Source organism: Perca fluviatilis, chromosome 10 (genome assembly GCF_010015445.1).
Source record: "Perca fluviatilis chromosome 10, GENO_Pfluv_1.0, whole genome shotgun sequence".
Lineage (NCBI taxonomy): Eukaryota > Metazoa > Chordata > Actinopteri > Perciformes > Percidae > Perca > Perca fluviatilis.
Window position 1 is genome coordinate 17,749,471 of NC_053121.1, and position 19,797 is coordinate 17,769,267.

The window sequence follows — 19,797 nt, forward strand, 5'->3', positions numbered from 1 at the left end:
TAGTCCTTGCATGAGTATTTAAACATGCTGCAAGAGCAGGTTGGCCTACTTTTGCTTACTTACATATCCTAATTTGCAGTTGAAGTTACGAATGCAGGACTTTTGCAGTTAATCTCAGATTTCGCCATTATGATAGTATTGTTAGTTAAAAAATATACTTTAAATCTGAAGTAAGACACCAAACTACAAACGTTCTGGAAGTATAGTTTATTACCACATAAGCAGTACATATATTTTACCTCATCATTTCACTAAATATATTTAAATATAGTTTGTTTCTTTGTGGGTTATGACAAAGGCACTCACCAATGCGTGTAACATGGGTATCAAACAAGGAACAGTCATTAGGTGGGATTTTGTGCAAATCTTATAATAGTACATGTGTAACAAACATGCACATACATTGAACAACACACAATATGTCTCTGGGAAATTTAACCACACTCTCATATGCACTCAGGATCAAAATAAACAGCTTCTTCAAAGGATTGTCAATGGCAGTATTAACCTTGAATCTCAACACCTCAGTAGGTTAGTCAAGTCATTTGTCAGTTATAACACATGGAATATAGTAATATACACTACTACAGTAGTACTACACAGTCAGCTGAGCTTCTCGAGGGCTTGAAGAACGATGCTGTGAAATAAGCCTGTCTGCCCACTGCTCTCCTGAGTAATTAGAACCCGTCCATCAGGTCGAGGTCTGTGGACAAGGACCAACTCTCCTTGAAGCAGACTAAGCTCTGAGTCTGTCTGGGCTAAATGTGTTGTCGTCACTCTGTGTCTGGAAAACAAAAACAAAAGATGCCATAGGTTTTTGTCCAGTACGTCAAATCAAGCAGCCCTACTGATAAGCAATGTGTTTTTTATTTTCAAGGACAAACAGACAAATCCAACGTACCTGCTGGGGCTAAACTGAGCTGACACGGCTGATAGCGACGGCTGTGACAACATTGGTTTTTGCGGGTTAGAATTTAGATCTGAGGTGGCAGTTTCGTTGCCTTTTCTGAGAATAGGAGCTTTTCCTTCTTTGAGAATGATCCCCGGTCCGTCTCTTCCCAGCGTGAGCGATGGGGCCCACACTTCTAACGCAGGGTGGGAGTTGGAGGGAACATGATTTCCTGATGACCAGGAGGAGGTCCGAGGTCTTGGAGGAGGGGAGTCTTCATCTGTGAAGAACCGCACTGACTTTGCTCGCTATGGGAACAGTGATCATAAAAATAGTGTAAAAACAATGCACACAGAGTACTTAACTTCAGACAAATGCATGCTAATGCCTCTCGCAAGACATCATCAGTATGACATTACCTTCTCTGTATTATTCTTGTGTGAGTCAGGTCTGACTAGAATAGAGTGAGGCCCATTGGGAGGCTGTCTGTCCTGCTGAAACGTTGCCTCATGTGAAGCAGTGAAGTCCCTGTCCTTAAAGATTGCAGCAGCAGAGGGCGCTGCTGGCTCAGTCATCCAGCCCCGTGGTCTGCCAGAGTTTGACAGGATGCTGCTGTATTTCTTTCTCTGCAGGGCAGGTGAGTAGCCGGATGCCTGAACTTGTGCAAAGTGCTGTGAGTTGGACAGGGTGTTCAGATTGGACGTATGGGAGAAATGGTTTGAGCCTGAAAAACATGTAATAGGCATTTATTGACAACATAGCAAACTCTCTAATTTAATCAAGCAATTAGAAGGTAGATGTGGTTGTTTAGCACTCACCTCTATGAGGGTTAAAGATGCGCCTTACAGTGTCCCAACCTTGTGAACCCCCATAAAGGGACGGTTTCCCAGCACCAGTGGATGACATTGCATGCTGTGCTCCATTTGGCACAGATGGGACCTGTCCTGTTGAGTATATCGCTCCATCAGAGTTTACCCTATCAAGAGCAAGGACCACAGCAGGATTCTTAGCAGCTGTGGGTTTCTTTCCAGCCACTGTGTTGTACTGTGAGGATCCATTAGCTGCTTTGGTCTCCAGAAGTCTGGCCGAGGTTCTGCAGTGAGGCAATGAGACACTTTAGTACATACTGAAGTACCTAGTTAATATCACTGTTAAGTTTCTACGAACCACACACCAGCCTCAGTGTTTTATTTCTGCTTTGTGATTCATTTAAATGTGTGCATGATGACCTGTCGTCCTGCCCACACTAAATTACTGTCCAAATCCAAATGTCATTTAGCTCCCACTTTCTGCAGTAAGGGATCACAGCCTCTCACCTGAGCACAGGCGTGATGTAGTTGCTGGGCAGAATGCCCACTTTGCCTGTTCTGAGCGATAACCCACGCAGCCAGCCTTCTTTGAACTTTCCGTACACTCCCACCATCTCTCCTTTCCTCAGCTCCAGCTCCTCAGGCCGCCGTGGTTTGTAGGAGTACAGGACGGCACACCTGAGGAGTCACACAGGGGGTTTGTATATGTTACTACCACACTTTGTACAATATATATTATATCCAGATTATGCTACCTTTTTATGGGTATTTGAGTGGTTCTTGTGTCTTTTTCTATTTATATCTTGCACCTTCGATCTGACATTATCATATCATCAATATAATGTCGAAAACAGTGACTCACACACTGATGGAGAGCTGCTGTGTGGAGTTTTTGCTGTCTGCAGAGGCAGAGGACATTTGGGGGTTTACCAGAGCCATAGCGATGTTGGGTGGAGTCTCACTGGTCATCTTCTTCTCACTCTGTAATGGATGGAAATCATTATATGGAATGCAAATGGTGATGCACTTATTATTTAATTACAATTATTTAAGAATTTCTTGTATTTCTGTTTGCCTCAAATTTCCCCTTTAAATGGATACTTCACCGATTAGCATTAAGCTTTGTATCAGTAGAAACCCGGTAGTATTTTCGAATGACCGTGCTTCCCTCTCTCATGTCCCCCTGAGACTAAATTTCTCTATATTGTGGGTCTGGAAAAAAGCCTCTGATGATGCAAAAATCGTTTTTGTCAAGAGGCTATGGCCTACAGCCAGCTAGTTCCGCATGTTTTCAACCCCCGCTAGGGGTGGGACTGTCACTACCGATGCGAGTCGAGTGTCAGCCATCTTGAAGCTAAGCTAAACAGGCTCTCTCTTTTCAGCAGCAAACTTTTACAACAATTATGTGCATTCAAACTACTGCACATCTGTACCACCGGTATACATTGGTACAGATCGGAGAATATGCAGGAAACTTTATTACAGACGGAAAACTCAACACACTACGCGAGCTTCGCCTGCTACGGAGACCCGCACCTCAGCCAGAATTCCGTGAAATGATCACAAATTGTTAACAGCGCATTACGTGGTGGTGGCACGCAATGTGTGAAAAATCCATGTGGCCGCCACGGAAAACAATGCCAATGTAAAGTCAATAAGAAGATGACGTAGCATTAAGAGCGACTATGGTAGCGAGTAGTATGTAAGGCCGAAATTCCGTGTAAGGAGGTTGGCTGGGGTGGTGGATGGGTCAAACACAGGACTTTCACCCAGGAGACCGGGTTTCTTGTCCTGCATGTCAAGTTTCCTAAAGTCGCTTTCTTCTTTTCCGTCCTGTAGTTCCCACGTGTCATGGAACCGTAAGCCCACCCATGACCTTTTCCTTAACTTAATGGGCCGTGTTTATTTAACGGAATTCTTCTGCGGGCCCATCACAGAATTTTCGGCGATCCGTGTTCATTTCACGGAATTCTTCCGTGGGCCCATCACAGAATGTTTTGTGATTCCGTGAAACTGCCACAGATTATGAGTTAAGAGGCTGTGTTCATTTCACGGAATTCTGTGAGATCAGGTTGGTACCAGACTCCGCTATCCAGCGACCAGGTCTGCTAGCCTTCCGAGCAGATGCTGCTCTGTCGGGTAAGACTTGTGGAGGTGGGCTGTGTTAACACGGACACAGACTGTTGCAGAAATGGGGTACTTTTATCCAACTACTGCTAACCGCTGGTCAAGTTTCCATCCATCCATCCATCTTCGTCCGCTTATTCGGGGTCACGGGGGTCAGCAGTTCCAGCAGGGGACCCCAAACTTCCCTTTCCCAAGCCACATTAACCAGCTCCGACTGGGGGATCCTGAGGCGTTCCCAGGCCAGGTTGGGGATATAATCCCTCCACCTAGTCCTGGGTCTTCCCCGAGGCCTCCTCCCAGCTGGACGTGCCTAGGGAGGCGCCCAGGGGGCATCCTTACCAGATGCCCAAACCACCTCAACTGGCTCCTTTCGACGCAAAGGAGCAGCGGCTCTACTCCGAGCTCCTCACGGATGATTGAGCTTCTCACCCTATCTCTAAGGGAGACGCCAGCCACCCTCCTGAGGAAACCCATTTTGGCCGCTTGTACCCTGGATCTCGTTCTTTCGGTCATGACCCAGCCTTCATGACCATAGGCGAGGGTAGGAATGATAATTGACCGGTAGATCGGGAGCTTTGCCTTCTGGCTCAGCTCTTTTTCGTCTACAACGTTGGCGATAAATTGAATGTAATACGCACTCCGCTTCTATTCTCCGACCAATCCTCCTGCACCATTGTCCCTCAATCGCCCCCCAAGACCCATGTGCGATGTACCTGCAAAAATTGCGGAAACTGTGTAAAATTGGGGGGAAATTGCAAAATTGTACGGAACGTTGCAAAACCTGCGGTTTTTTGAAAAGAGACAAAAAAGTGTTTCCCCAACACCCTGCCTTTTGATGATGTTCACGGCCAACGTTCGTGCCGTTGGCGCAGCAGTAAATGCAACATTTTTCAACTTTCTGCTAAAAGATATATGTGATTTTGCAATATTTTTTTTCGCAATTGTATAACGCCAATTTATCGCGCAATTTATAATTTGTTTGTTTTTTTTTTTTTTAATAGTGGGGGGGTTTTTAAAAAATCGGCGCCCGCGATAAATATGCAGACTTTGGCTGATTATTGAATTATGCTATCACATAATCGTGTTTTTCAGGAGGGACTGGTATATGGTTGAAATGACAATAAAACACACTTGAGTTGACTTGACTGCCTCACTGTCTATGTCTGTAACCGGTAGGCGTGGCTTGGGAGTGGACTCGTAGGGAAGCGAAGCAAGTGCATTCTAGGAGTTGTTGTCTTTCATCCACATGAGCCAAAAATACATTTTCTGGCTTTTCTCGGTCTAGAAGGCACAAACTTCTAAAAAAAATTCACATTTCTACTACATAAATGAACCAATTTATACATAGATAATACATATTAATCTTTCCAGCGGTCAAATATACCTTTAAGCGACAAATAGAAAAAAAGTATTTTATATTAAATAATTTGGCACAGCCATGCTTTGAATGCTAATGTCAACATGATAACATGCTTATAATGCTAGAATGTGTAGGTTTTGCAGTCAGGGGATCAGTAAAGTCATTAGCATTCAGCATCTCATAGTTGAGATATTTCAGTCTGGACCAAAGTGGTGTAGTGACCAGAGATGTCTGTACTGAAAAGACAGTAACTTCAAAAGATATTCACTTGATTTATCTAACGCAGACTGCTGAAGCCTCATACTAACTTCAGATAAACTTTGGAATATATTTCTGCACGGAACCAGGATTGTGGATTTTTTTCCCCAATCAGGAAAGAAAAATGTAATGGCCAGTATGAAAGGGAGGAATGATTACAGCAAGCAAAAACTATTTCAAAAGGAAATATGTGTATTGTTTTAAGACAAAAAGTAAAACATCATTTCATTTTCATCTTTTAAAGGTCCCATGAGGTTTTTTATGAGGTTTTATGAGGTTTTTTAACATTAATATGTGTTCCCCCAGTCTGCCTATGGTCCCCCAGTGGCTTGAAATGGCGATAGGTGTAAACCGAGCCCTGGGTATCCTTCTCTGCCTTTGAGAAAATGAAAGCTCAGATGGGCCGATCTGGAATCTTGCTCCTTATGAGGTCATAAGGAGAAAGGTTACCTCCCCTTTCTCTGCTTTGCCCACCCAGAGAATTTAGCCCACCCATGAGAGAGAGACATCATGGCTTTCAAACGAGCAAAGTGGCAGTTGGTCAAGGCCACACCCCCACCCTCCACCTTTCCCCCCCCTCGCTCCTCCTCAATAGCTACAGACACAGAAATGGCACATACTAAGGAAAGCTCATTGTGTGACTGGCTCTAATGGCTGTAAAGACGTCTGCCAGGCGATCGATCGATCGATAGATAGATAGATAGATAGATAGATAGATAGATAGATAGATCGATAGATCGATAGATCGATAGATAGCCTGGCAGACTTCTTTTGCATGTTATCTTCATAGATCCAAACTGCTCTTTTTAAAGCTGAGAAACTCTGACAGTCTGTGAGTCAGGCCAGTGACTAGCAGGGAGTGACACTGAGGTGTGTCTCTCAACTGTTAACATCACAGTATGAAACTTAATCCCTAATTACTTAATTGTCAAACTGAAATGGGTCTTTTAGTGAGATCTTCATTATTTACTTTGTATATTCTCCTCTGTTCAAACACACCCCACATACATCATGTTTTCTTATATTGTTACAGAGAGGCAGAGATAACTTTACCCCTGCCTCTTATCTCCACAGTGACTTCTACAGAGTGTTGCTGCTATTTATAGCACTACCACTCAACCTATGCTTAAAGCATTAATGGTGGCCAGTAGGCCCGAGGTACACTCTATACAGCATGTGCCTGGATCCTGCAGCTATGCCACCATTAAGCTGCAATGCATTCACACTATATCTCAAATAAGCACAAAAGAAGTGCTAATTAAGGGGCAGCCATTGCTATAAGCACAGCCTCACTTGTCAAAGACAGTGCTATGAGGCAGAAGTAAAGCCAGATAAAGTCAGAACAGGAGAGTGGATGGATGAGCCTTACTGCCATCTAAAGTTGTCTTGTCTATGTGTCCTTTGTGACTTTCATATGACATTTACACTAAAAGCAACTTCCTGTCCTTGCTGTGATTTCTCTGTCACGTTTTTTCGAGGGGAATGCGTAAAGGCAGAAGCACCAGGATGGACATGCAGAAAGGAGCAGACATCTCAATGTGCAATTAAGCACCATCTTTTACCAGCAAAGCACTATCATCTTCTTACATTGTTGTGTAATGCAACAAGAAAAAAAGCCCAACAACTATTTTGTTTATGCATTAAATTATTTACTTCTTTTCATAACTCTGTGTCCTTTTTCTATTCTTGGTTTGTGTTTTATGAGATACTGCTTCAGTTATGCTGCAGTCACGCAATGGACAGGTGCAGTGACCCAGCAGTGGCAGTGGCTATATTTACATGGAGAGACTAATTCTGCTTTTGTTCATGCAGTAAATAAAGTCTTATTTTGTGTAAATGGTTGACATGCTTTTGCAGCCAGAATCACTGCTGCCATAAATAAACCAACTAACAGAATATTAATTTATCACATCATATTCATATACAATATCTTATTTTATTTTCACTACTATGTAACTAGTGTTACTTAAAGGGGTGGTATCTTTTGAAGCCTTTTCTTGGCTTCTTACCTCCCCTGCACAATGTTTTTACTTTGTATCAAGCCTCATTGTTTTTTTTTTTTTTTTTTTTTTTAAATGTGCTAATATACTAAATTAACTAAACGTAATTAATGTCCACCTTTTGGTGTCCTCCTGCCAGCAGAACGGTCAACCAGCAACCTTTCACCCCACATAACAAAAGTAGGGTGGGTTAATGAGAGGATTTCATAGTTATGCTAGATATGTTATTTGTATTTATTGTTTATTTTATAATGTCTAATATATTTATTTAATTTTGAACCCTTTGAGTCTCCGTAGATTTTGGTCATGCCAACTGATCGGCTGATGCACTGAAAGACCGTCAGCCGATGTCAGGTTCCTTAGTTATCATTTTAAGAACATAATTCCCCCTGCATATCCAAACCTATGGTCCAAACTCTGTACACAGAAATATAAAAATGTCTAGTTTTCAATGTTGCCCCCGTTAGCAAAAAAGTAAAACACCCTATAGTATCAGAAATCTTAACATTTTTGTTACCTGTCGTATCACAAAGACAGAGACAGCAATATTTACTTTTGAAAGCAGTGGATGAAAAATCCACAAATCCCACCCAAAAAAGATAAGCAGATATATTTGTAAAACTCAACACTAGCTCACAATGTGAAAGTGTAAAATTAAGACAAAAGTTTACTTTGCAAATGTAAATAAATGTGGTTTTGGACACAAAAGATAGCCAATAATGTTTCTGTGAGATGGACACAAAGTGAAAATTTGCCAGAATCAATTACTGACGTAAAGGCCCTGCACAGCCACAGACACAGGTGTTTTCAATTTCTTTAATTGACCGCTTACAAGTGGTCCAAAATGCTGCTAAACCTTTGACCAGGTCCTCTAAACTGTTTTAGGTGGCACCAATCTCTATTTCTCTGCACTGGCTCATTGGTCATTGTTTCACATTTGTCACTTTGTTTTGTATTGTGAAGCATTTTATGGTGTTCTGCACTTGAGAGGTGCTATATAAATACATAAAAAAAGCCTACTTACTTACTAATCAAATATCAAGATTGACTGCTGAATTATTTTCTGTCCATCAACTAATAGTTTGTTCAACTCATAATTTCAGGTTGATTCTAGCCAATTGACAGGCTTCAAGGGGAACTAACTACAAATAAGCTTTTTGTAACGTTTCCAGCCACACGTTTTTATCCGAATTAAGTGATATCGAATAAAAAATGCCTTATGGAAACGGTAAAATTTGATTGAATTTCATGAATATCAACTCAAAAGAAATACGTTCGGTCTCATCGGATTTTATCTTGATCGATATACGGCTTATGCGATAAACGCTGATGGAAACGTTATTTGCCGAATAAATTAATGAATTGTGATTAAGTTTTAGGTCATTTTATGGTTGCAACCCGCCACAAAACGAAGAAGAAGAAGTTTTAGTTCATTTCCGCCCAGTATTTCAGCTCTGTTTGCACACATGACAGGTGTCAACAAAGACAAATGTAAGTGGACGTACGAGGAGACAAGAGACTTTTTGAATTTAATTTACGAGCAAAATATAACAGCTATTTTAGATAGCAACAATCTAAGAAATGCCATAATTTATCAGGAACTCGCGAAGGAGATGACCAACAAACAGCATGTGACGTCATTACTCACAGGTTTTTATTCGCTTTAAAGCTGTTGGATGGAAACACACTTTCACCAGCTTTATTCGCATGAGTTTTTTTACCGAACTTCAGATAATTCGATTGACAAGTGGATGGAAACTTAGCTAATGACATCAGGTGTTTTGGTGTACCAAATATAATGTGGAATCGAACTTTTCTATGTTGCAATTGAAGATGTTTTTGATTTTTGGCTTGTATCCATTCTTAATATTTCTCTTACATAACCATGCCAATATTCAAACTAAAACACATCTTATCCTCCACAGTCAGTGGGAAGAAGCATCTCTCTGTGAAACAGTGTAGCCAGAGGTGAGAGTTGATGGGATGCAGAACTAAGAATAGCATGTGCTGGCTTGGTCAGTAGAGAGCTCAGACCCGGCTTTAGGGACAGAGCCCTCCTCTCCTTTAAAAAGGGTGCGTGGCTTGTCTGCTATTACTGGCCCACTGATATAAGAGTGAGTGTTACCTGCTTAGTGAAGAGGAAGGAGTTTGAAGGCAGGGGAGAGAGGGGCCTGTTATGTAACTTCACCAGTGACTCATCATCATCAGCATGAGAGAGATAAGCAGACACACTGAGGGACTCTCCAAGCCTCCCACTCTCTTCATCTATCCCTCATTTTTCCTCCTCCTAGTTTCTACTTCTTGTGTTTAGCCTTTTTGCAGTTTGTTTCTCTTCACAGCTCTATGTCATCTTTTTTTTTCAGGATTTCCTCTCACATTTTCCTCGTCCTGTCTTATCTCTTCCCTTTTCCTGCTTTTTTTATCTTGTTCTCAAGTCGCCGCCAACTCCCTTACGCTCCCAGTTTTTCTCCGACCTGCATGAGGTTTAGCATTTATATGCTCTGACATGTATAATTGCAGGGTAGAGCTGTGAAATTCAAACTGGATAGAAGGAAATCATTATCTCAGAGGGCAGGGTTACATAGTAAACCGTTAGCACTGCACTCAGACTGTAGCTGGCTATGACTTTATACAGTATTCACAGTATCTTATATAAAAACATTGTTTCTTATGTAAATGAATGGCAATGTGTCCGACTGCAAACATAAAAAGTTTATATGAAATATATCCATGAAAACGTGCTGCCATGCAATATAGACTGTATAAAATATGCAGCGGGTATCATGTTGGTGGGTTAGTAATTCATCCTGATAGCTTGAGAACGAAATGTTCCTTTATTATAATCAGAGGTTTAATTCATCTATGACAAAGGCAGCCCTGAACGAGCCTCAAGAAACACTGAAAAAAACTGAAAAAATTGTTTCAAGAGTCAGATTCAGAGCATTTGAGACTTTGTCACACACACTCTTCTTGTGAGTAATATAGACGACACGATAGCAGTACAGGCTCCGTTTTTCACTAGCATTGTGCTTCCTATTCCTATAAGTTAATAGAATGAGCTTTTAGACATAATAAAACAATTTCACAACTTCCCTCAAGTACTATATTTCCCTGAGCTGAAGAAAGACACACGCCCTGTTCGACTTCTATTTATCTATGAGGGGAAACCCTGGCTTATATCCCAGGACTCTTGATTAAAGACCTTTCAAAGTTTCTGTCCACTCACCTCCAGTCCTCACTCCTTTCATATCTAGCCCTTTTCCATATTTGTGTTGTCTTAATGGGAGCCACTTAATCATGTAGCAGCCTACATAAGGGCGATGCATCTCTCTCATTCATTCCTGAAGCTTAGTGTCATGGTTCCCTGAGGACAACTTGATCCCGTAGTGCTTTAAATGAAAAAATCTATTACCTCACAGAAAACCCTCATGCCTTTTGCCAACCACATGCTTTCTGTTAAAACAAATCACTGCAAACAAAACCAAGCCAAACACCGTTTAGCTCAAAGATGATGAGAAAGAGAAATCTGATAAAACTAAGAAGCTTCTCACATCACTATAGCACGCATAAAGGCAGATATGTTGGCATATGACTCACCTGTAACAGGTGTCTGTGTGTAGTGTCAGAGTGGCGTCTAATTCGCTGAGAGTTTACTCTAGATGGATGAGAGTGGCCCCGGGCAGCAAGAGACACAGAGCGGTGGTGTGGCTGACCCTGACGGTCGAAGCTGTTGAAGGTGCTGATATTGGTTGTCTCTCCTTTGGTAGTTGGATAAAAGTTGATGCTGCTGGCTGCGGGCTGTTTCCGCTGGTTGGAGAGGGGAAGAGCATTGATCATGGGTGTCTTTGCTGGGACTTGAAGGACTCGGTAATGGGTGGTCCTATTGGATACGTCAGTGGTCTTGTCTTTGCCCCCACTCCCAGTCCGAGTCAATTCTGAGTCACTCTTCCTCCGATTCTTTCCCTCTAGCAGTTTGGCTGCCACTGGGTTTGGCTGAAAGAGATGAACACATTAAGAGAAACCACAGAGAATAGTCAATCCTCAGTCAACTCTCTCCTACCTGCTACTAGCGCCTGTGAACCTCTGCTCCTGCTGATCAGCGAAACGGCTGTCTAAATACACCCACTTATCACTACTCCACTCACCCCTATAACTTGTTGGACAGGCAGGCAGGCAGGAGCATAAGTACCAGCCAATAAGCTAGGAAGGGTTGACTGGTGCTGAGAGAGATGCTGCACAGACAGGCAGACAGACAGACATGGCAAGGTTAATGCTTTCACTCCCCACAGTGATGTGCTGTTATGTCACCCAAGCAGGGAAAGCATTACTGTGTTCTCACGCCTGGCTGCACGACACGAGAAGAGAAGTCTCAGAGAGAGGAGAGGGGAGGAGAAAAGAGGAGGATGAAAGAATACAGGAGTAGAAAAAGATGAAGAGCACAACTGAGGCGGGGCTTTAGGAGAAGAAATGGGTGGACAGGAGACGAAAAGAGGGGGAGAGGACTAATAGGAGTGGAAGAGATACAAAATATTAGAAAAAAACTAAAAGCAAAACAGATGACAAGTGAGGGAAGTAAACAAGAACTGAATGAGGCACCAAATTAACCCCACTGTAGGAACAAATACAATTTCCCCCGGCACGGATGAAGTTAATTCCTGGAGGCAGAAAGTACAGACGAAAACAAATGACAGTCAGGTAGCTAAGCAAGCGCTGCCAACCTGAGTAAGCCACATAGTCACACACTAATGAGCAGCTGCAGACACAGCACGGCTTCACAGATTAGCTCTCTTAGCTCTGCCTCAGCACTTTGCAGCGCAGGAGTGACATTTATGGATGAATCAAAGATTTGAATGAAAGTCAACGTAGCACCCTGGCAGTGACCTGGAATTAATGACATCCAGCGATGACATCTATGGTTTAATTCATTACAAGAGCTACACCATCAGACCAAAGTGCCAAACAGCAGGTGTCAACCTTGATCACGCTGAAAAGGCCACGACCCACATTCAAACAATGATGGAAGGGTAAAGAAACTGAGTGCTAAGAAGAACTCACCTCTGTAAACTGCAGAGGGAAAATTCCAACTTTCTCACCAAGCTTGGCTTCAATCCAGTGTTCATCCACCCGTCGGATGACAGTAAGGATGTCTCCCTGTAAACCAGAAATAACTGACTTAGAGAAAGTGTTAAAAATGTGAGAGGCAGAGAGACCGCTGTAAGAAAAAAAAAACAGGATGCCAGGTGCTTATAACAGAGTGTGCTCGCCCTGGAGACTGAGCACTCAGCTCAGAAACTCTCCGAGCTCTACATTTCTCGGGCAGCATGTGACATCAACTGCCTTTGTGTCTGCCGGCCCAGTCCTTTCTGCGGCCAGCCTCGCTCTCAAAACCATTTAAAAAAATAAGCTAAGCTGAGCGCAAGTGTGCTTTAATGGAGAGCACACAAGTACTGAGGCCCTTATATAACTGCCTCAGAAATCTTTCAGGGTTAGTAACAACCACTGCAGCAGAGGTCTGAGCCTCCAGCTCCACAAGTCTCTCAAAGCAGTGAAAAGAACAAAAAGCATTGATATTAGGGAGATCTAGCTAATTTTAGAATCCATGAAACTGTAGAAAGTAAATATTTTAGAGCAGCAAAGATTAGTCATTTTAAAGCTGAAATGGAAAAACCTTTCTGGTTCCAGTTTTGCACATGTGAATAGTTTCTGATTTTCTTACACTGTACATTGAATATTTCCGGGTCTTGGACCATTGACGACATCACCTTAGCTCACTTATAAACCCAATGACGAATAACCGAGAAAATAATCGGCACAATATAAAATAATTTGGTATTTTTTCTCCATACATGACTGAAATGATCTATCACTTGACATTTTAGCACGAGGGTACAATTAGCACCAGCTAATGGTTTACCAGAGGTAGTTAGCCACCCAGACCCTTAAGCATCACATCTTAAGGGGATAGTTTCCCTTGATCTTAAAAATATATTTTGCTGATTTAAATCCAGCTATAGGTTATCTTTTGTTTATGATTAACATTTTTATTTTATTTATTTTAACAAAACATACAATACCCCCCCCCATCATTACCACCCACCCAGAAAAAAAAAAAAGATGATACATTAATAACTACAATATTCAAGAAGCTCTGTGTTATTTTTATGTGGACAGTGGGTTTGAACAGGAGTGTTTGGCCACAAAGGGAGGCCAAACACTGTTCATGTAAACACACTGCCCACACTGCCATGACATAGAGCTGGATTTATATCAGCAAAATACCTCTTTAAGATCAATTTAGTTAGTAGATGATGGCCTAAACAACAGCACCACTCATTACATACAGTATAATTAAGGTGAAATAGCACATTTTACCCTGAAGGTTAATGCATTATTATTCCCTGAAGGTTAAAGTTAAGTGTAATCATTATTTTGTGTGCGTTAATTAAAAAGTAGAAAACCCTGCGAGTATTTTAAAAGATCAAGTATACACATACACCACTGAACCCCATGAAAGTAAGAACGTTTTCCTGCTGTGTAAAGTCAGTAGTTTGAGAGTCAGACCTTGAGGAAGCTGAGACAATATTTACTGTCTTCCAGATTCCTCTCTTCGGGGTTAAAGTCATGCAGCGCCCTGCAGAGAGCTGGAGGTTGGGACTGCTGGAGGGGCTGTGGCATCTGGCTGACAGCCTGCAGCGTACTGGCAGTGACGGATGCACTGCTACTCTCACCGGTGTTTCCGTGGTTCCAGCTCTCATCCACTTTGTGTTTTGGGGTGATCCTGTTACCAGGCGTGAGGACCGGCTCTTCTGACGAATCACCTCGTTGGTTTTGCATGAAAGCTCTGAGAGCAAGCTGAAGAACAGACAAAAAAACATCACATATCAACTACTGGATGTTCAAATGAAGTGGTGAATTTATTTAACATGATATACATTTATGAAGATGGTGACATCAATAAAGATGTTGGGGGTGTAAAGGCCCTCTAGGCTGCACTCTCTTTGGAAGATAAAAAATATTGTGACTGAGTTGCAAATCACACACACTTTTTCTTCTTGCTTTTGTACTGCAGCTGCCCTTACAAAGTATGTATTGTTGCATACAGCATGCATATAATTGGGACATACTACTTCTTCAAAACATTGCACCTTGAACTTTGGCCCTCTTGAACATATATGTTGCGCAAAGGATTCTGGGTCAGAATGGCCAGAAAAGCATGCTGGCTTGCATACTGCAAAATCCGACCGGATGCAGTAGGACATCCTTGACATTTCTGGCATACTAAATTTTACATACTCTATATTGGGACATACTAAATATTGTTCTGGGAAACTAAATAGTATGGTAGTATGGGTATTGAAACGCAGTTTATGTCTTGCCAATACAACTGCATTTTCAGGAGGTGAAACGTGATGCTATTTATTTTGTCTTTTACTTTAACTGTGACTTTGCTGCAGTCATTGTCTAAAAAGAGATACAAAAGGCTAAAATATCTGAAATGCTGCAGTCCAGACACACGTTACAGGCTCTCAGCTGTTGTGTCTCATACAGTTCAACACACGCTGGTTTTAGTTTTCAGGACATTTATTAACAAGAGTGCGGGCTGACAAACCTCTGCATACAGATTTTGTGCTGAACAGACATACAAACCCCAATTCCAATGAAGTTGGGATGTTGTGTAAAACGTAAATAAAAACATATACAATGATGAATACAATGATTTGCAAATCCTTTTCAACCTATATTCAATTGAATACACTACAAAGACAAGATATTTAATGTTTAAACTGATAAACTTTATTGTTTTTTTTGCAAATATTCAGTTATTTTGAATTTGATGCCTGCAACACGTTCCAAAAAAGGTGGGACAAAAAAAGACTACGAAAGTTGAGGAATGCTCAAAAAACATCTGTTTGGAACATTCCACAGGTGAACAGGTTAATTGGAAACAGGTGAGTGTCAGGATTGGGTATAAAAGGAGCTTCCCCAAAAGGCTCAGTCGTTCTCCAAAGATGGGGCGAGGTTTACCACTTTGTGAACAACTGCGTGAGCAAATAGTCCAACAGTTGAAGAACGTTTTTCTCAATGTACAATTGCATGGAATTTAGGGATTTCGTCATCTACAGTCCATAATATCATCAAAAGATCCAGAAAATCTGGAGAAATCTCTGCACGTACGCGGCAAGGCCGAAAACCAACATTGAATTCCCGTGACCTTCGATCCCTCAGATGGCACTGCATTCAAAACCGACATCATTATGTAAAGGATGTTACCACGTGGGCTCAGGAACACTTTGGAAAACCATTGTCAGTTAACACAGTTTGTCGCTACATCTACAAGTGCAAGTAAAAACTCTACCATGCAAAGCGAAAGCCATATATCAACAAGACCTGGAAACACCGGCGGCTTCTCTGGGCTCCGAACTCATCTGAGATGGACTGATGCATGTATGTATCATGCATCAGTAAGTATGCTGTGGTCTGACAAGTCCACATTTCAAATTGTTTTTGGAAATCAAGGATGCCATGTCCTCTGGGCCAAAGAGGAAAAGGACCATCCTGATTGTTATCAGTGCAAAGTTCAGTTTTTTCAGTTACACCGAGAGACACTAAATTATTTCCTGAAAATGTAATAAAGAACATTTTATAACTTTTCACAAAATTAATTGTAATTCTTTTGCTCCCTAGATTTCCACAGTCTTACATGTATTTTGGGCTTTTCCCTTTATTTTGAAAGTGGATAGACCAGAAAGGGGGAGAGAGATGGGGGATGACACGCAGCAAAGGGCAGCAGGTCGGATTCGAACCCCGCGCCGCTGCAGCACTCAGCCAACATGGGGCTCTTACTGGGTGAGCTAGAGATCACCCCCACAGTCTTACATGTTAACTGAAGATGCAGATACGTTTTTTCAAAGAATTATGCATACTGCTTTATATAATTAGAAATGGGTGATAACGCCAATAAAAAAAAAAAAACACCTACATCCATATATTTTTCCTTCTTAGTATTAGGCCAAGCTTACTTTTTATCAGGTTCCTCCTCATAAATGTATCTAAAGACCACATGTTGTTTTTGCTTTTCAGATAAGCACACTGAAATGAACTGTTGTGATACCTGGCCTTAGTGAAAGCATGATTTAGGAGGACATTACAGTATACTACATTGTTTAGCACTGGAGGTTTCTGAAGTACGCGTTTAAACTGCAGAATGATCACAAACTCACCCTCATGAACTTGGCTGCACTTTTTAAACTGTGGCTGAACTCAAGCTACGGATTACAAGTAAACTCTTAAATGCTCTGAGCAGTTGATGCACAGGAATAGAGAAGACGGTTTCTGTGTTTCTCACCACCTCAGAGAATAAAACACCAGCATCAAATGAAAACTGCATAATGATTTACGGACTGTGTAGTACCTTTATGATCATCAGATCTCTGTTGGGTTTAAATTAAATGACAGTGCAGGATGTTTTGCACAGACCTGCTTTATACAGATAAATGGATTTTAAAAATGCACCTTAAAGAAGTCTTATTTTATCATTATCCATACAGACCTTAAGTTTTCTGACAATAATATAAATCTGTAAAATAGTATTATTGTTTATTACTAAACAACAATAATACGCATTGGGCATGGTGTGATTCCGTTTAATTTATCAAATCATAGTTTTATAGACTGGCTGAAGTTAATGACAGACACAGCCTCATTTAAAGATCTTATTGCAAGACTGAATGATCGTAGGGGTAAATTCTACCAGGTCTAGTCTCATTTCCTGCATTTTATTCAATTTGAACTGACTAGTGCCCCATAATTAATATTATTATCAAGCCAAATTCGATCTCAGCTAACACCCCCCCATCTTATTTTTATTTTATTTATCCTATTTTATTGATTATTTAGGTGTATGTGTTTTAATTGTGAATTTGTGTTGCCCAGATTGCTGTATAGTGTTTGTTTAGTGTTGTTACATGTTGTTAAATGTGGTGTGTTTCTCACATGGAAAAACAATAAAAACTTGAATTATAAAAAAAAGTTATCAAATCATTACTCCGATGACAAATGAAGTGAAATCTATTAATCAGTGAGCGATCTAATACAATCTGTGAGTCCCTTATGTTATAGATGTTACAATTTGGTTTCTCTGGGTCTTTTGTTTTAGTCCTGTCCTCCTTTAGTTAACTTTTGATCTTTACAATTTGAATCTTTGTGCGTAACACACTAATTTCTTCCAGTACATTCATTTTGTTTCGTCATATACGGAAAACCCCTAATGCATGGTCTTCCTACACCTATTGATCAGTATAGTAGGTGTTTGACGTTATAATAGAGCTCTTCTTAGATGGGTCGTTTCTGAGGAAAAGGAAAAGACTATTGTGGTTTCCTATGTTCTCTATGATGTGTCTTAAATGTGCCTGAAGAGTGATGACAGACACTATTCATACAGGTTTGATTTGATCTCATCACTTTAGGTCCGGAGGAACACTAACTTACACTTCATCAGAGGAAACATTTTGGAAGGTCAGATCACACTCCAGCTCTTATGCACCATAATCTCATACAGTGAACAATGCTGTTTAAGTTTGTTGAACACACAGCGGTGAGTAAGTAATTCAATAGGTCAGAGATGAGACACACGGTCCTATTCCACAAAGTGCAAAGGAATAAATCAATCAATGAGACATCATAGGGCTGGGCGAAAAGACAATAAATACAATGAGGAAATATACGTTTCTCAACCTTCAGAGATTTCACCACAATGTCTGATCTCTCCCTTTAACATGCGTGGGATTACTAGGACATTGTGGGAAATGTTGCAAATCAATGAGCAGGATTGCTTAATGGCAATATTGTATTTTTTTTTTATTACTTTATGCATCAATGTAATAAAATACTTTGATTTGTCTGGTATTTAATTTACTGGATTAGCCAAAAAAAGATATTCATATCTTTGATTGATTTTCCAGAAATTTCTCACTTTAACAATATACGGTATATCAATATTGTGATGGAAGATTACTGTACACATATACATTGTGGGATACCCAAGGAGGCCATGTTTAAAATCCAAAGTAAGGAAGGATAAATTAATTCAAAATCAAAAAAATATTGGGCTTTGAAAAATGGTCAGCATTCATGTAGGCCTACTGTTTGAATAACAATAGTTTTAATCCTTGTTTTAAATAGGTTTAACCAAGTCACAAACACTAGTATTTTTGGTAATCACTGAGGCAGCAACTTATTCTTTGTTGTTGTTTGCTAAAATGGTCACCCAAAGTAGAGGCAAAGTTGTTTATGTTAGGTTATGTTTCTTATAGATATGCAGAGGATTAGGCCGGCTCGTGCACTGACCTCATGGTGCCCTTGCTTCTCTCTGTGTTGACTCTCCTGCTGCTGCTGCTGCTGCTGCTGCTGACCCTCCCTAACTCTCAAGCCTCCCCTGACCGAGGGCACTGCGTAACGGGCTGTCTGTCTGTCCCTGCTGGGCCCCTGTGAGCCCCGGAGCCCCTCCAGGAGCTGCACTAGCAGCAAGTTAGCAGGAAGCTCCTCCACCGTCCTGGCCGGTACAGGAGCGCGACACTCTGGGCAGAGCAGCTGGGAGTGCGCTGTCTCCTGCATCTGGAGGCAGGACATACAAAATGTGTGCTGGCAGGGCAGCACCTTGGCTGACACATCTAGTGGCTCAAAACACAGAGGACATTCCAGCAAGGCACTTAGAGCCAGCTCCTCCATTTTAAAAGAGCCACCTCTCTTTGGGACTAGGGCTCCTGCTGCCTCTGACACACTGTAATCCACTATACTGAGAGAGAAAAGAATGAGAAGCTAGTTAATGTCAGAAGGTATTGTCAGAAATGTTACAGTGAATGAGTTACAACATTACTGAACAAAGTCGTCATCAACTGTATAACAGTCAATCATAGTGTAAGATACTAGCCTACCATAAAAAATGGTTTGATAAGGTGAAAATACTAAGATAAGACGCTTTGTAGTAAACACTAGACGCTGCTTGCTTACAGGTGTTAGCACACCTGGCTGCACAGGTAAGACAGCAACAGGAACTATCCGCAGAAGACGAACTATTCCCATATTTGCCTCAATAACACAGAGTACATAAACATTAAGTACTTACACATGTATGTGCTGACTGCCACAGTAATACGCCGCACAGTCCGGTTAGGAAATGCGTAACTTTTTCACCGCCGTCGCCATGACGCAGTGCGCTGAGGACGCCACAGTATGACGCAGGACAGGCGCGTGAGCTTTACATTCGCCGACACAATTTATGACGACACGAATTCCACCTGGGGAAATTAGAGTTAAAAGGTGTTAACGAGGTCTCAACCGCAACCAGACTGCTTC

At 41.4% G+C, this 19,797-nt stretch overlaps 1 protein-coding gene across 2 annotated transcripts; it reads right to left on the minus strand.

Moving 5' to 3' along the window:
• Nucleotides 1–192: 192 nt before the first annotated feature.
• sh3rf2 (SH3 domain containing ring finger 2) lies at nucleotides 193–19,797 on the minus strand. 2 transcript variants are annotated; one of them, XM_039813834.1, is made up of 11 exons: nucleotides 19,568–19,797; nucleotides 18,790–19,237; nucleotides 14,005–14,295; nucleotides 12,499–12,594; nucleotides 11,041–11,436; nucleotides 2,561–2,679; nucleotides 2,206–2,376; nucleotides 1,708–1,982; nucleotides 1,309–1,613; nucleotides 902–1,197; nucleotides 193–784 (listed from the first exon to the last, which is right to left on the minus strand). In XM_039813834.1, the coding sequence occupies exons 2-11, from the start codon at nucleotides 19,168–19,170 to the stop codon at nucleotides 604–606; spliced, it is 2,511 nt and encodes an 836-aa protein (XP_039669768.1). In that variant the 5' UTR covers nucleotides 19,171–19,237; nucleotides 19,568–19,797; the 3' UTR covers nucleotides 193–603. The 2 variants fall into 2 exon arrangements, with proteins under 2 accessions (XP_039669768.1, XP_039669769.1); XM_039813835.1 differs by lacking the exon at nucleotides 18,790–19,237 and having other exon boundaries at nucleotides 19,568–19,794.

What these genes read in the sequence shown, in the direction of transcription:
- sh3rf2 (XM_039813834.1), bottom strand. Translation starts at nt 19,170, where the DNA reads ATGGAGGAGCTGGCTCTAAGTGCCTTGCTGGAATGTCCTCTGTGTTTT. An exon ending in ATTGTCTCAGCTTCCTCAAG is followed by an intron (nt 12,595 to 14,004) that starts GTCTGACTCTCA and finishes TCTGGTTTACAG; the next exon opens with GGAGACATCCTTACTGTCAT. An exon ending in TACATCACGCCTGTGCTCAG is followed by an intron (nt 1,983 to 2,205) that starts GTGAGAGGCTGT and finishes GCCTCACTGCAG; the next exon opens with AACCTCGGCCAGACTTCTGG.